Below are 13,085 nucleotides of genomic sequence, written 5' to 3'. Positions count from 1 at the left end.
TAATAAAAGAAACGACTTATTATGAAATTAAAAATCTCAGGAGGTGAAATGTAATTTTTAAAATTACAAAAAGTGATTTGTATTTTAATCAAATTTCAAAAGATATAGTTATAATTTACCCCAAATATAAAGATGTAATTAAAAATGTCATAAATCATAACTTAAAAAAAAAAATTATAATTAAAAAAAAATCATAATTAACAAAAACATATCATACATATATTAAAAGTATGAAAAATGCGAGGGACCCAGTACGGAGTGACCCCCAACGACTCCCGCCCACGTGGCTGTGGGTGATTGGTATGAAAGAAAAAATAAAAAATAAAAAAATTTAACGAATGACATTGCGCCACGTCACTGGGGTAGACTCCAGTAGGGTCTGTAGTGTTATAAAAGTATAATTAAAATATATTTATATATGGCCCTTATCAAATCCACCAATCAAACAGCTAAGGAGATCAGTGTAATTTAACGAATATTTTACAGTAGCAGACAATACAGCAGTGAAGAAAGTCTATGGCGCTTGATGTCTCCATTCAACCTCTCTCCTCTCTTCCTCTACTGAGACCAGAGTGAGAACAGAGACAGAGATCAGGAATCCCACTCTCTCTCTCTCTCTCCCACACACACACTCACACACACACACTACAGCTCGTCCAATCGTAAGAGAAATCGATTTGATCAAAATCGATCTTCAAGTCAATCTCTGTTTGAGTACAAGCTCGTAGAAGCGGGGTTGCACCAGAAAATGCCCAATTGGGAGCTGAAGAAGTGCTGCAACCATGAACAAGTCGTGTTCCTCTCCACCATCTCTATCTGCACTGTGGTCATTCTTGCGGTATCTATTTCTTTATCTTCAACTTTAAACCAAAATCACATTTTATTAAAGGCCCATTTTCCTTTTACACTCACTGAAGTCTACATTTGATACAAATGTTTGTTTTTCAACTCCTTTATTAGTTCATAGAAGAGCAAGTAGGTGTTTTCCATGTGGGTGGGTATGTTGTGTACCCCATTGATCAATTTTTTGGGATCAAATTGGTTTTGAAGCTGTGAAATGTTGAAGATTTTGGAATTATAAACTTTGTTTAATTCAAATAAGTGTTGAATTGGGGCACTTATAGCATTAATTTGTATACTGTGCTTTTTGTGGTCTCTGGTTGTCTTGATCTACTGGTCCAGGAAGTCTCTACTTTTGTAGTTTTGTTATAAAAACTACATAATTCAATGATTTTAGTATATCGGATACCTATAGAAGGTTATTTTCTATGTCACTTTTAGTTATGGCGTATCTTATCATGAAGATCAAGGGTTGGCCTGTTGGATGAGTTATTCTTTGCCACTTGTGATGACTGGGTTCAAGTCACCAACGTACCAGTCTGCGTGCAGCGTGCATATAGATATCGGCTGTATCGTACAATTTTGACAATGCTCAGAAAATGAGAGAAAAATTAAGGAATATTTTATAAAATTGATTTTAGTACTTTTCCTATATTGACATATATAGAAAAAGGGGTGATCCATACGAGACTCCCACTAAAGCATAGGGGCTAGGTTTTGAGAGGTTGTTTCCATGGGAGTCCGGATCCTCGGCCGCCCATTCCTGCGGCCGTTCTTGCGGCACCCCCAAAACGACCGTTTTGGGGGAAATTTCAATTAAAAAAAGAAAAAAAAGAAGACAGAACAGAATCAAAGAAGGAAGAAGGGAGAAGAAGGAAGGAGAAGGCAGATCTCCTTCTCTGGCCACCTGTGTCATGACTTACCAAGAACACAAGAATAATTTGAACAATCCAAAATAGCCATGGTCATCATCCAAAATGGCCATTTTTCCCAAGAACACAAACAATAATTTCATAATCATTATCAACAACAATAATTAAAATAAAAAAAAAAATTGCAGACCCATCTGTGAGAATCAGAGAGAAAGAGGGGAAGAGGATGGCCATGGTAATTTCCCAAGAACACACAAAGAATACAAAAAATAAACCCAGAAAAATTTCCCAAGAACACAAGCTCTGCATTTCAGATTCTGATTTCATAATCATCATCAACAACAATAACTATAAAAAAAAAAATGCAAACCCAGAAAAAAAGAAAAATATGTGAGATCTACAAATGAGATCAGAATCTGATATAAACCCAAGAACACTGATATAAATAAGACCTACAAACCCAATCAACATATATGAGATTCACTAAAACTGATATAAACCCAAGAACATCGATATAATTTCATCACCCATTTGAATGCAAATCAAACACCTTCAGTTGCATCCATGAATCAAACCCACTTTGAGTCGAGTCCGAATCAAACCCATTTTGTGCGGAGTTGAATCCATGAATCAAACCACCCATTTGAATGCAAATCAAACACCTTCAGTTGCATCCATGAATCAAACCCACTTTGAGTCGAGTTCGAATCAAACCCATTTTGTGCTGAGTTGAATCCATGAATCAAACCCACTTTGGAACACACAAAGTGGATGGATGGCATCTGTTCCATGGTGCTGAGTTGAATCCATTAATCAATCCATGAATCCATGAATCAAATCCATGAAGTGAATCCATGAATCAAACCCACTTTGGAACACACAAAGTGGATGGATGGCATCTGTTATCCATCTCTCTCTCTCTCTCTCACACACACGGCGATGCAGATTTCTTCTCCCTTCTTCCTTGATTTTGTTCTGTCTTCTTTTTTTTTTTTTAATTGAAATTTCCCCCAAAACGACGTCATTTTGGGGGTGCCGCAGGAACGGCCGCAGGAACGGGCGGCCGAGGATCCGGACTCGTTTCCATGGGAAGCCTTGCTAGCTACCCTTTGCAGACAATTATTTGCGGAAAGCTTGAGAAAATAAATTATTTGCAGAAGCTTGCACAATGTCTGAATTAAAGTTGATGATTAAGTAGAAGATTGAATTGATTGGAATTTTAGCTACTCCTAAAGCCAAATTGGTGCATTGAGCTGTCATGGTAGATTGAAGAAATTAGGAGCTTTCACTTTCTTCAATTGTTTTAGGTTGGTTGTTTGTTGAGACTTGTTATTATTTCTTTGTTTGCAACTTTGTGTTTCTAATCTCTTTTTCCTGCTGTAGCTATGGAGGACGATACTGCTATTGCCATTCAAGCTTGTTACTGTATTTCTTCATGAAGCCAGCCATGCTATCGCTTGTAAACTCACATGTGGCCATGTAAGAAGCTTTTTTTTATTTATTTTTCTTTGTTTTTACTGTCCAATATGTGTGTTAGTGTCATTTTATAGTGGTTCATGTCATAGATTTGCTATGAATATCTATATGAACGAGTCAGAACTCCCAGCAGAAACCATGTTTTTTGTGCTTAATAGCACAATAGCAACCCAAACTTGAAATTGTCTCCACTGTTTTCAGCATAATGTTCATAGCAATCCCAAGGATGCACAAATAAATATATGCTGACCATATTTGACAAAAGCTGTTTTGAACTTGAAGCAGCTTATTATATAGAAATGACAGCCCAGTATAGCTCGTTTCAGAAGTCATGTAATCTAAATCATTCGCAATTATAATTGAAGGCTTTGGTGTGATACCTGATTAGGCCATCTGGTGTCCCATGTCATTTGCTGAATGGAGGACTGTAAGAAATAATGAATAGAGAAAGAGAGAGAATAAATTGTATGTATTATTATTGATTGATATATTGATCTCTATTACAATGATTCATGATTCCTGTATATAGAAGAGGGTGAGTGTGTAGTAGGTAAGGAGTAGGTGAAGTGGAGGTGGTAGTGGTGTAGTGGGTTAGGTTTAGTGGAGTAGGTGAGGTGGTAGTGGTGTAGTGGGTTAGGTTTAGTGGAGTAGGTGAGGTGGTAGTGGTGTAGTGGGTTAGGTTTAGTGGAGTAGGTTTAAGTGGGTGAAGTAGGTGGAGAGTAGGTGGATTTTAACAGCCCCCCGCAAACTCAAGGGGGATAGGAACTAACCAACTTGAGTTTGGAGAGAGTAACAAAACAAGAAAATACATAAAAATAAAAAAGGATAGGAGACACTGTATGGTCGTGTCAGACCGTTGGTGAAGACACTGTATGGGGTGTCATAACGTTGTAGAGGACACTGTATGGTGGTGTCAGACCGATGTAGAAGACAGTTTATGGGGTCATGTCGGACCGTTGTAGCAGACAATGTGGTGACAGTTGTTGTGACAGTTTACGGAGTCTTGCTGGACCCTTGTAGAAACTAACCGGAATCAATGTCGGGACAGTTTACAGAGTCTTGTCGGACCCATAAAGGAGCTAACCGGAATCAATGTCGAGACAGTTTACAGAGTCTTGTCGGACCCATGAAGGAGCTAACCGGAATCAATGTCGGGACAGTTTATAGAGTCTTGTCGGACCCATAAAAAGTCGCACCCTCAAAAGGTGTGCCCAATCTTTCAAAAGGCGTGCCATCAAAAGGCGTGCCTAATCCATAAAAGGCGTGCCATCAAAAGGCGTGCCCAATCCATAAAAAGACGTGCCATCAAAAGGCGAGCCCAAGTCATAAAAAGATGTGCCGGACATGATGGCGAGGCACGTGAGTGCCTTGACTGGCGCGCCCGTTTGTCGTCTGGCGTCAAGTGGCGCGCGATACGCGTGGCTGCCTCGCTATTTAACCAAGGTTGATGCTGAGGCTGAGGCAGACAAAAAAACTTCTGAAAATCCTCTGAAAACAACTCTTCCTTTGCTGAGAAAGAAACTCTGTAATACTCTGTAACCAACCCGTCTCTGAAACACTCAGCAACATGGCCTCTTCTTCCCGTCCAGCTACCCAGAACATGGCCTCCTCTTCCCGTGGTCTGCTCACGCTCTTTCCAGAACTGAACGAGTCCACAAGAGAAATAACTGGTGCGGTGACCAGTGAACCTCAACCAAACACCTCTGGTTTTGCTCCGTTGAACTTTCCGATGCGGTCGGTGGAGCAAAAAATGGCGGTGCAGTCGGATGTGGAGGCCAATCAGTATACCTTGAAGTCATGTGTGGAAACCATGACTGCGGTTACAAATTTGTCGAACCGGCTGCAGAGTAGGACAAATGAGGTGCAGCAGTTAAACGCCCAACTGGCTCTGCTCCAACGCATGTATAAGGATGCGCGAGCAGAGATAAGTGTGCTAAAGGCGGAAAACAAGAAGCTGAAACGGAAGGCCAGTTTTATGTTCCGATTTGGAGGGCCGCCATATGCTGCAGTGGAGGAGCAGGGAGTAGTGATCATGCCCAGTGGAGTGGGAAACACGGAGGCAACACCGGCAAGGGCCGCCCAAGACGGTAGCAAGAAGAAAAGACCGGCGGAATAGGCGAGAAGAAAAATCCTACTGTTCCGATTTGTGTTGGTTGTGTTTTGGTTTGTTTTGTGTTTTTTTATTTTTATATTTTTTTTTTATTTTTATTTTTTTATGGTGTAAAATGCTGATCGGGGTTGATCCCCGGCATGAAGAAATGACAAGTTTGTAAAATGTTGTTTTTTTTTTTTTTTTTTTTTTTTTTTTTTTTTTTTTTGGGAGTGTTTTGTTGAAAAAATAAAAATAAAATGAAAGAAAACAAGGGAGAAAGAAAATAGATAAAAAATATTTATAGATGGATTATATGAAAAACATCAGTGCGATTGTTTCAAAATAAAGTGGGGTATTTAAAAAAGAGGAAAAGTGACTTGGAAAAAATAAATAAAAATAAGTGATTTTTGAAATCAAATGGAGGAGAGAGAGGGACAAACCCATGTGATAAAGTGGAGAGAGAGTCGGTGAGTGGGGTGCAAAAGGTGAAGGAGAAATGATGGATTGAAAATGGTTTGGGTCAAAAGTGGACACTGTTAGTGGGGAACATGAGTGCATTGATTATTTGATATAATAATAATAATAATAAAAATAAAAAGTTAGAACAGTTGGAGAGAATGAGTGGAGTATGGTAAGGGTTTCATCCAAAGCCAAAATTCCTGCAGCGAATCACTTCGCAAATCCTAGCATGAGCTTTTTCTCTTTCCAGGCTTATTCATGAATTTCCTGGTGATTTCAAGAGCCTCTGGTGGCATTGTGGCAGCAACTGAGAACACCCCAACCTGGATTTTGGGTGGCAGCAACTGGAAAATATCATAGATCTGATTTTTAAAAATCTCGTGACAGCATTTCATCAGCTTCATCCAAGACAAACATTTTGATGTAAACAGGGCGAAGTGATTGTCTCCGCAACATGTCAAACACACGACCAGGAGTACCAACAACAACATGAACCCCACTGGAGAGAATGCGCTGATCTTCGCGCACACTAGTCCCTCCAACACAAGCATGAACCTTCACACTTTGCTGGGCAAGTTCAAGAGTGGGTGGAAGAACCAAAGCTTGGCACTCAACCAAGCTATAATCTAGCTGCTGCAGAATTCCAGAGCAGAATGTTGCAGTGTTTCCAGTTCCAGACTGTCTCGTCATATGAGGTGAAGAATTCTTCTCCATCAGCCTCACACATGACTACAGTTGCACAAATCTTTGTTGATTTTATCAGCGGAATAGGTTGAGGTCCGGCGGGCGGCTAAGGTGAGGTTGCCGCCCGCCGGGGAAGCGAAAATACTAGGTTTTAAACCAGCTCTGATACCATGTAAGAAATAATGTATAGAGAAAGAGAGAGAATAAATTGTATGTATTATTATTGATTGATATATTGATCTCTATTACAATGATTCATGATTCCTGTATATAGAAGAGGGTGAGTGTGTAGTAGGTAAGGAGTAGGTGAAGTGGAGGTGGTAGTGGTGTAGTGGGTTAGGTTTAGTGGAGTAGGTGAGGTGGTAGTGGTGTAGTGGGTTAGGTTTAGTGGAGTAGGTTTAAGTGGGTGAAGTAGGTGGAGAGTAGGTGGATTTTAACAAGGACTTCGCAAGAAATGCTCCAATTTAGATTTACATACATCAATGGAAAAATTCATTCACCATCCAAATTGGATTTTAAATCACTAAATTGCTAAAGCATGGACGAGGGGAAGTTATGTCTTGATATTGTAAATGGATCTCACCTATGGAAGTTAATGATATTGTAAATGATAAAAGGATTTACAATAAAAAGGATTATGCAACCAAACATGGATCTCATCTATGGAAGTTAATGTTATCATTAACTTATTAACTTCCAAAAATGGAATATTTTCAAGACATAACTCTGATATTGTAAATGGATCTCATCTATGTCTGAATAGGGCACACTGATATGCAAGGGTCTTTGATTAAAAGATGATGTCCCAGAAACTCTGAGTTGCCTTCTTTAATGATAAAAATGATTATGCAACCAAACATAGAAACCTTGAACAATTTCCAGTGTATTGCCCTATCCAATTTTCATTAATAACTTGCTCCTACACTTTAGAGGAACTTGTTGAAGAAGTGTTGGTTTTCTTGGTGAATATTGGTGCAGCATTTGCAATTTTTTTGAGATCCCCTTGTTGAAGAAGTGTTGGTTTTCTTGCTGCTTTGCATCATTTAGATGTTTTCTCATATACTTTGATATGCAGGTGGAGGCAATCCAAGTTAATGCTGATGAAGGTGGATTTACACAAACACGTGGTGGCGTATATTGGGTGATCTTGCCAGCTGGATGTTGTCCCTTGCTCATTCCTGATAAATTTTCTTTTTATTGCCAGAATGCAAAACTATTATTTTCATGTGACAAAATGCATTTTTGGAACATGCCAAGCATCCTTGACTTCCATGTTACTGAGTTATAATGCGCCCACATTATTCACCATGTTTGCTCAAGCTTTTTTATATTGTTGTTTTTGAATGACAAGAAGTTTCTTTTGACATTTTCAAACTTATCTTTGGAACTGGCTCACATTGTTTTTTTGTGGCATTCCAGATCTTGGGTCCGCATTTTGGGGGATGGTTTTGATACTTGCATCCACAAATCTTCTCACGGCAAGAATTGCTGCTGGATGTTTTGCCTTTGCACTTCTTGTTGTACTATTTGTAGCTAAAAATGTAAGGTTGTGGATGCTAAAGACATTCACTTCTTTGCTGATTCTAGAACTCATTGGGTTTTTGAAATCCTCATTGACGTGTGATAATTCATAAGTGACTTTACAGAGCCTTTAGCATTTTTAATAATAAATATACAATAGGCGTGTACTTTTCACTGGTTTAGTGGTTAAAACTCGCTCTATCAGCCTTGAGGTTGTGCGTTTCAATCTAAGGATTGCCACTTTGTGTAAATAATGTTAAAGGTTAGGTCTGTACCCTATTTATCCCCTCCTAGACCCCCATCCAATGGGGACTAAACAGACCGTGGTTTTATATTCTGTAGACATGTCTGCATTTTGAAGTTCTGAAATGACTCTTTATAGCATGTCTTCAGGAAAAGAAAAACTTCCTTTAAGAGACAACATAAGATTTAGTGTAATTTCGGTTTTAATCAAAATTAAGTCTTTTTAGGGAAAATTACATATACCTCCCTTGAGGTTTGGCTAAATTACAGATACCCCCTGAGGTTTCAGAAATTACATCCCGCCCCCTAAGGTTTGTATTTTCATAACAATTTGCCCCCCTAAGGTTTAAGAAGCACGGACACTTCTAAGAAGGTGACGTATCCGTGTCGTGTCCGTGTCGGACACCGACACTCTTTGGACACTCTTAGGACACGTGTCCGATACTCTTCAAAACGTGTCCTATTTTTTAAATATTTTTAAAGACCCGGACGCTCTTTGGACACTTGGAGGACACACGTGTCAATTGTTTAAACAAATGTGTCTATTGATTATACATATGTGAAACTAATTATAAGTTTGAACAAAACAACTTAAGATACAATAACAAAACAAAAACCATATAAATTTATAGGAAATAGTGCTATATTGCATTTTTTATTATTTTTGAATGATATATTCATATATATAATATATAATAAATATATAAAATTATATATTTCATGCGTGTCCTCCACGTGTCGTGTCCTGCATTTTTTTAAAATTAACGTGTCGGCGTGTCTGTGTCGTATTCGTGTCGTGTCACGTGTCCGTGTCCGTGCTTCTTTTAAATTTCATAACAAATTACCCCCTAATTTGTTATGCAAATATAGCATTCAGGGGGGAATTTGTAATTTCTCAAACCTCAGGGGTATTTGTAATTTAGCCAAATCTCGAGGGGGGTATATGTAATTTGCCCGTCTTTTTATGTTAATCTGACTTTCAAATGCCGCCTTCGTGGTTCAGCATAATTTTTGAATTGTTTAAAAATATTGCATTAGTTGTACTATTTAACAGTGCCATATTTGCATGACTCTCACTTCCTGTATTTTGTGATTTAAACAGTGGACACTTCGGGGGCTTTGTATTGGTATGACCTTTCAGAATCTGGATAAATCGCGCTTCCTGAATACATACTGGCTGCAATATGAATGTGGTATTGATGTCTTCATTTTAAACCATCAGGTTTTATTATACTCCTTGGTGTAATTTGGGTTCTGCAAGAAACAACAAAGATCCGAATTCTGCGGTACATTATTCTATTCATTGGTAATGCCTTCATGCTTTTCTTACTGTTTTTCCATTTTTGTCAAATCAAATGCATCGAACGCTTTTGCTTCAGTTGAGGGATGACAGAATTGTCACTTATGTCTATCATTGGTTAAGTGCAGGTGTAATGAACAGTCTGTTTTCAGTATATGGTATGGTCTTGGAGTTAATAATTTATTATAATGTCAAGTGCGTATTAATGGAATTACAGCTGACTTGCAAGGAATGTGTGCCAATGCAGACATATACGATCAACTAATATCCCGAAGAGATCACTCTAGTGATGCTGAGAAGTTTGCGGAATTTTGCCCTTGTCCTTGTAATGGTGTTGGATGGGGTGTTATTTGGTGAGCATTTTTGTCATAAGGAAGTGCATGAATTGTCTTCTCTGGTAAAATAACACAGAGCCCCCAACAACTCTGATATTTCTTGCTCTCTAATTTTGAAGAAATGTACCTGCAGGGGATTCATATCTTTTTTGTTTCTTTGTGGATCCATGTACCTCGGCCTTGTGATCTTGTCTTGAGGTATGATGTCCTTATTTATCATTTTTTTAGTAAAGATATGTGGGTATGTTTTTTTTAAAAATATTTTTGTCTAGGATAATGCTGGGAATGTCTGACATGAGGGACATGTTATAAGCTGATTGATATTGTATAATCTCATGTGGACACTTTCTAGTATGCTCGGTTGGAGTATTCTGTAATGAATCATATAGCATTTGAATGTTCAACTAAATGGTGATAATGGTATGAGATCATCTGTTGATGGGCAAATTGATCTTACCTAACCTAAACAATTGTTAACGAAAGCAAATAGCTTGTTTCAAATGTGATGAACACAACGGGGTTCAAATGATGAATATAACATATTGGAACAATATATTTGTTTTTTTGACTTTCCAATGATCTGTTCACATAGGGGTCTCTCTGTTTTGCTTTTAGCAGCATTCAGATTAAGCTTATTTGTTACAGATTATCGTGTTGTCTGTGTACATTAGCTTTGTTGATCGCAAATGCAGGTGAAACAAAGTTCGATAAATCTCAAATATTCAATGGATTCAAAGCATGACCTAGTGGATGACATAATGTTGAAGCATGTGAGAGAATCACAAGCGAACAAATGTACGACTCACAAGCATTCACGTTACATATGACTCGTCTTTACTAAATAGAAGTACCTCTACCCTCTGATATCCTGATTCTTTGGGGATTCAACATTCCTCTTATGAGATGTTGTCCTTGACTTTTAAAATTCTAAACCAACAATAATTTTTCAGGCAACTTCAGGGGATAAATCCTCTTAACAATTTTGTCTTTTTCCTTTTATTTTTCTTTGGTGGAGAGGTTGTTGGTGCTCTTTACCCTCTTGTTATGCACATCAGATGGAATGAGTTTGTATTGTTTTGAATTCTGTTCAGTGGAAATATTATTTATAGGAGTAAAATGATTATGAAGTTTTATTTTTTGATTTTATTTCATTTTTTAGCATCTCGTAACGTTGCGTGCAAATTGCATTCTAAATTCTTTAAACTGTATGTTGTTGTCAGTATATTGTCGGTGAGATCACCATATTTTCATTAAAGAGATGCTCTAATCATGCTTTCATATCTTTATTCTCTGTTCATTAACTTAGAGGTAGGTTCTATTTTTGACCACCTTCCTCAGCCCACAGCCTTCCCAACCTCGTGAACTTTTTTTGAATTTTTTTTTTTTGAAAATAGAATTTAGTTGGACATAAATAAACAGTAAAATGTTATTTTTAAAATTTTTTGAGTTATTTTTGTACTAAAACAAATTAGGTGAAAATGATGAATGATTTTTATTTTTATTTTATCTTTTTTACTAGATTGACTTCTAAATTTTTTAAAAAATAAAACTTGAAAACCAAACCAAACCAAACAATGTGGGTAAGAACTGTTGTCAGTGTATCTACAAAATAAAAAAATATATGTAAAATATTAAAAAATTTACTAAAAATAAAAAATTATAAAAAAATAAAAAAATCAATTTTTAGGGAAAAAAAAAATTAACCAAACAAGTTATTATGGAAAAAAAAAAAACATATTAAATAAATTTTTACAAAAAAAGACAAACATAAACATAAGGGAAATTCTATTATATACGCCCTTTGAAAGGGGTATACCATATGCATTCCTAATTATGTAATTTTTTTTAGTTATGGCTAATTTTCTTCTTTACTTAGTTATAACTCAAAAAATATGAAATTATACTATTTATTTTTTCAGTTATAGTGTTTCCCAGCAACAGGAGAGTTCAAGTAGATTCAAACATTCACTTTGATTGATTTGAGTGATTTGGAGAGAATAAAAAAAATTGTGGGAAATAGATTTCAATCCCTTATTTGAATTACCAAATATGAGAGAAATGGAAAGAGCATTGTGTCGTGTGATTATTATCATTCTGATTGTTCAACATTATGGCTCATTGTGTGTGCGCACATTTAGCCTTCTATAAATAAAACCAAAATGTGAATGTGCACATTATGAAATCTGGTAGAACATAACTCTATGACACTATATGTATTCAACCTCAATCTCTCCTTATGTTGGAGAATGATATTTGTCATTTTTCATCCACTAAAAAATAATATAATATAGTCCCTAACCTATCTTTCTCGGTCTCTCTTCATTTCACAACAAGTTTAGATACAGAATAGATTACGGATGGTAAACTTGAGACTCTATCTAAAGCCAATAATGATCGACCTAATCTTGAACCTGAATCTCCATCCAAACCTTGAACCTGACTCTCCATCTTCCCTTTCGGTGAGAGTTAACATTATCGCTGATAGGTGTAACGCAAGGGATATATATACCGTATATTCTATGGGTTTTTCTGATAAAATATTTATAAGGCTAGAATAGGCCACAAAAAACCTCCAATATAAGAAAAAAGATTTGATGAAATATAAGTTCAAATGTATAAGATTTATTAGAATACAAAAATATCTTATAGACTCATTGTGATACAAATTCATTAAAAATGATTTTTAAATGGGAAAATAACTACACAATGGAATGGGAAAATGACTACACAATGGCATAGAAAAAATAAAAAAAAACAAATATGGAGAGATGCAAGTCTTGCACTCCCACAACTTTTTGCTTGTACCCTATTACATAATGACTTGTATCCCACATTTTGAAAATTTTTTTTGTCTCATTGTGCTATAATTTCTTTAAAAAAAAAAAAGAAGAGAAAATTAGTGAAACGTTCTTTCTAACTTTGGGTAGTAGGAGAGATTCAATATGTTTTTTTTTTTATTAACCAAGATCCATCGATGAAATTTATATGTGATAATACCAGAGAAATTTTTAAAATTTTTTGTGTTAGGGCGAAATTTCTGTATGTCAAATTTTTTTTATGAAAATGCTAAGGGGCCCCAACTATTATAAAAATATTATATATCCTTTATCTTATAAAATTTGAATATCAGGAACTTTAAAAAAAATGAAAATGATTAGTAATTCGAATTTGAATTTACCCAAAAGCCCATATTTGTGCTTGCCTGTCGACCGTTCGGACGATCGCTCGGCCAACCACCCATACGACCGATGCAATACTTTTCT

The 13,085-nt window shown here is 36.6% G+C and overlaps 1 protein-coding gene across 2 annotated transcripts; it reads left to right on the top strand.

Moving 5' to 3' along the window:
- The first annotated feature begins 442 nt into the window (after nt 1-442).
- Nucleotides 443-10,955, top strand: LOC114320756 (uncharacterized). 2 transcript variants are annotated; one of them, XM_082908998.1, is made up of 11 exons: nt 461-838; nt 2,754-2,973; nt 3,096-3,191; nt 7,499-7,583; nt 7,843-7,964; nt 9,290-9,314; nt 9,410-9,493; nt 9,616-9,645; nt 9,735-9,840; nt 9,956-10,020; nt 10,515-10,955. In XM_082908998.1, the coding sequence occupies exons 2-10, from the start codon at nt 2,971-2,973 to the stop codon at nt 10,017-10,019; spliced, it is 615 nt and encodes a 204-aa protein (XP_082765124.1). In that variant the 5' UTR covers nt 461-838; nt 2,754-2,970; the 3' UTR covers nt 10,020; nt 10,515-10,955. The 2 variants fall into 2 exon arrangements, with proteins under 2 accessions (XP_028123620.2, XP_082765124.1); XM_028267819.2 differs by lacking the exon at nt 2,754-2,973 and having other exon boundaries at nt 443-838.
- Nucleotides 10,956-13,085: the final 2,130 nt, after the last annotated feature.

The sequence above is a fragment of the Camellia sinensis genome, chromosome 15 (genome assembly GCF_055761805.1).
Source record: "Camellia sinensis isolate YWXY chromosome 15, ASM5576180v1, whole genome shotgun sequence".
In the NCBI taxonomy this organism is placed as follows: domain Eukaryota; kingdom Viridiplantae; phylum Streptophyta; class Magnoliopsida; order Ericales; family Theaceae; genus Camellia; species Camellia sinensis.
This window is presented reverse-complemented; position numbering and strand designations above follow the sequence as displayed.

What these genes read in the sequence shown, in the direction of transcription:
- LOC114320756 (XM_028267819.2), top strand. Translation starts at nt 749, where the DNA reads ATGCCCAATTGGGAGCTGAAGAAGTGCTGCAACCATGAACAAGTCGTG. An exon ending in GCACTGTGGTCATTCTTGCG is followed by an intron (nt 839 to 3,095) that starts GTATCTATTTCT and finishes TTCCTGCTGTAG; the next exon opens with CTATGGAGGACGATACTGCT. An exon ending in GTACATTATTCTATTCATTG is followed by an intron (nt 9,494 to 9,615) that starts GTAATGCCTTCA and finishes GGTTAAGTGCAG; the next exon opens with GTGTAATGAACAGTCTGTTT.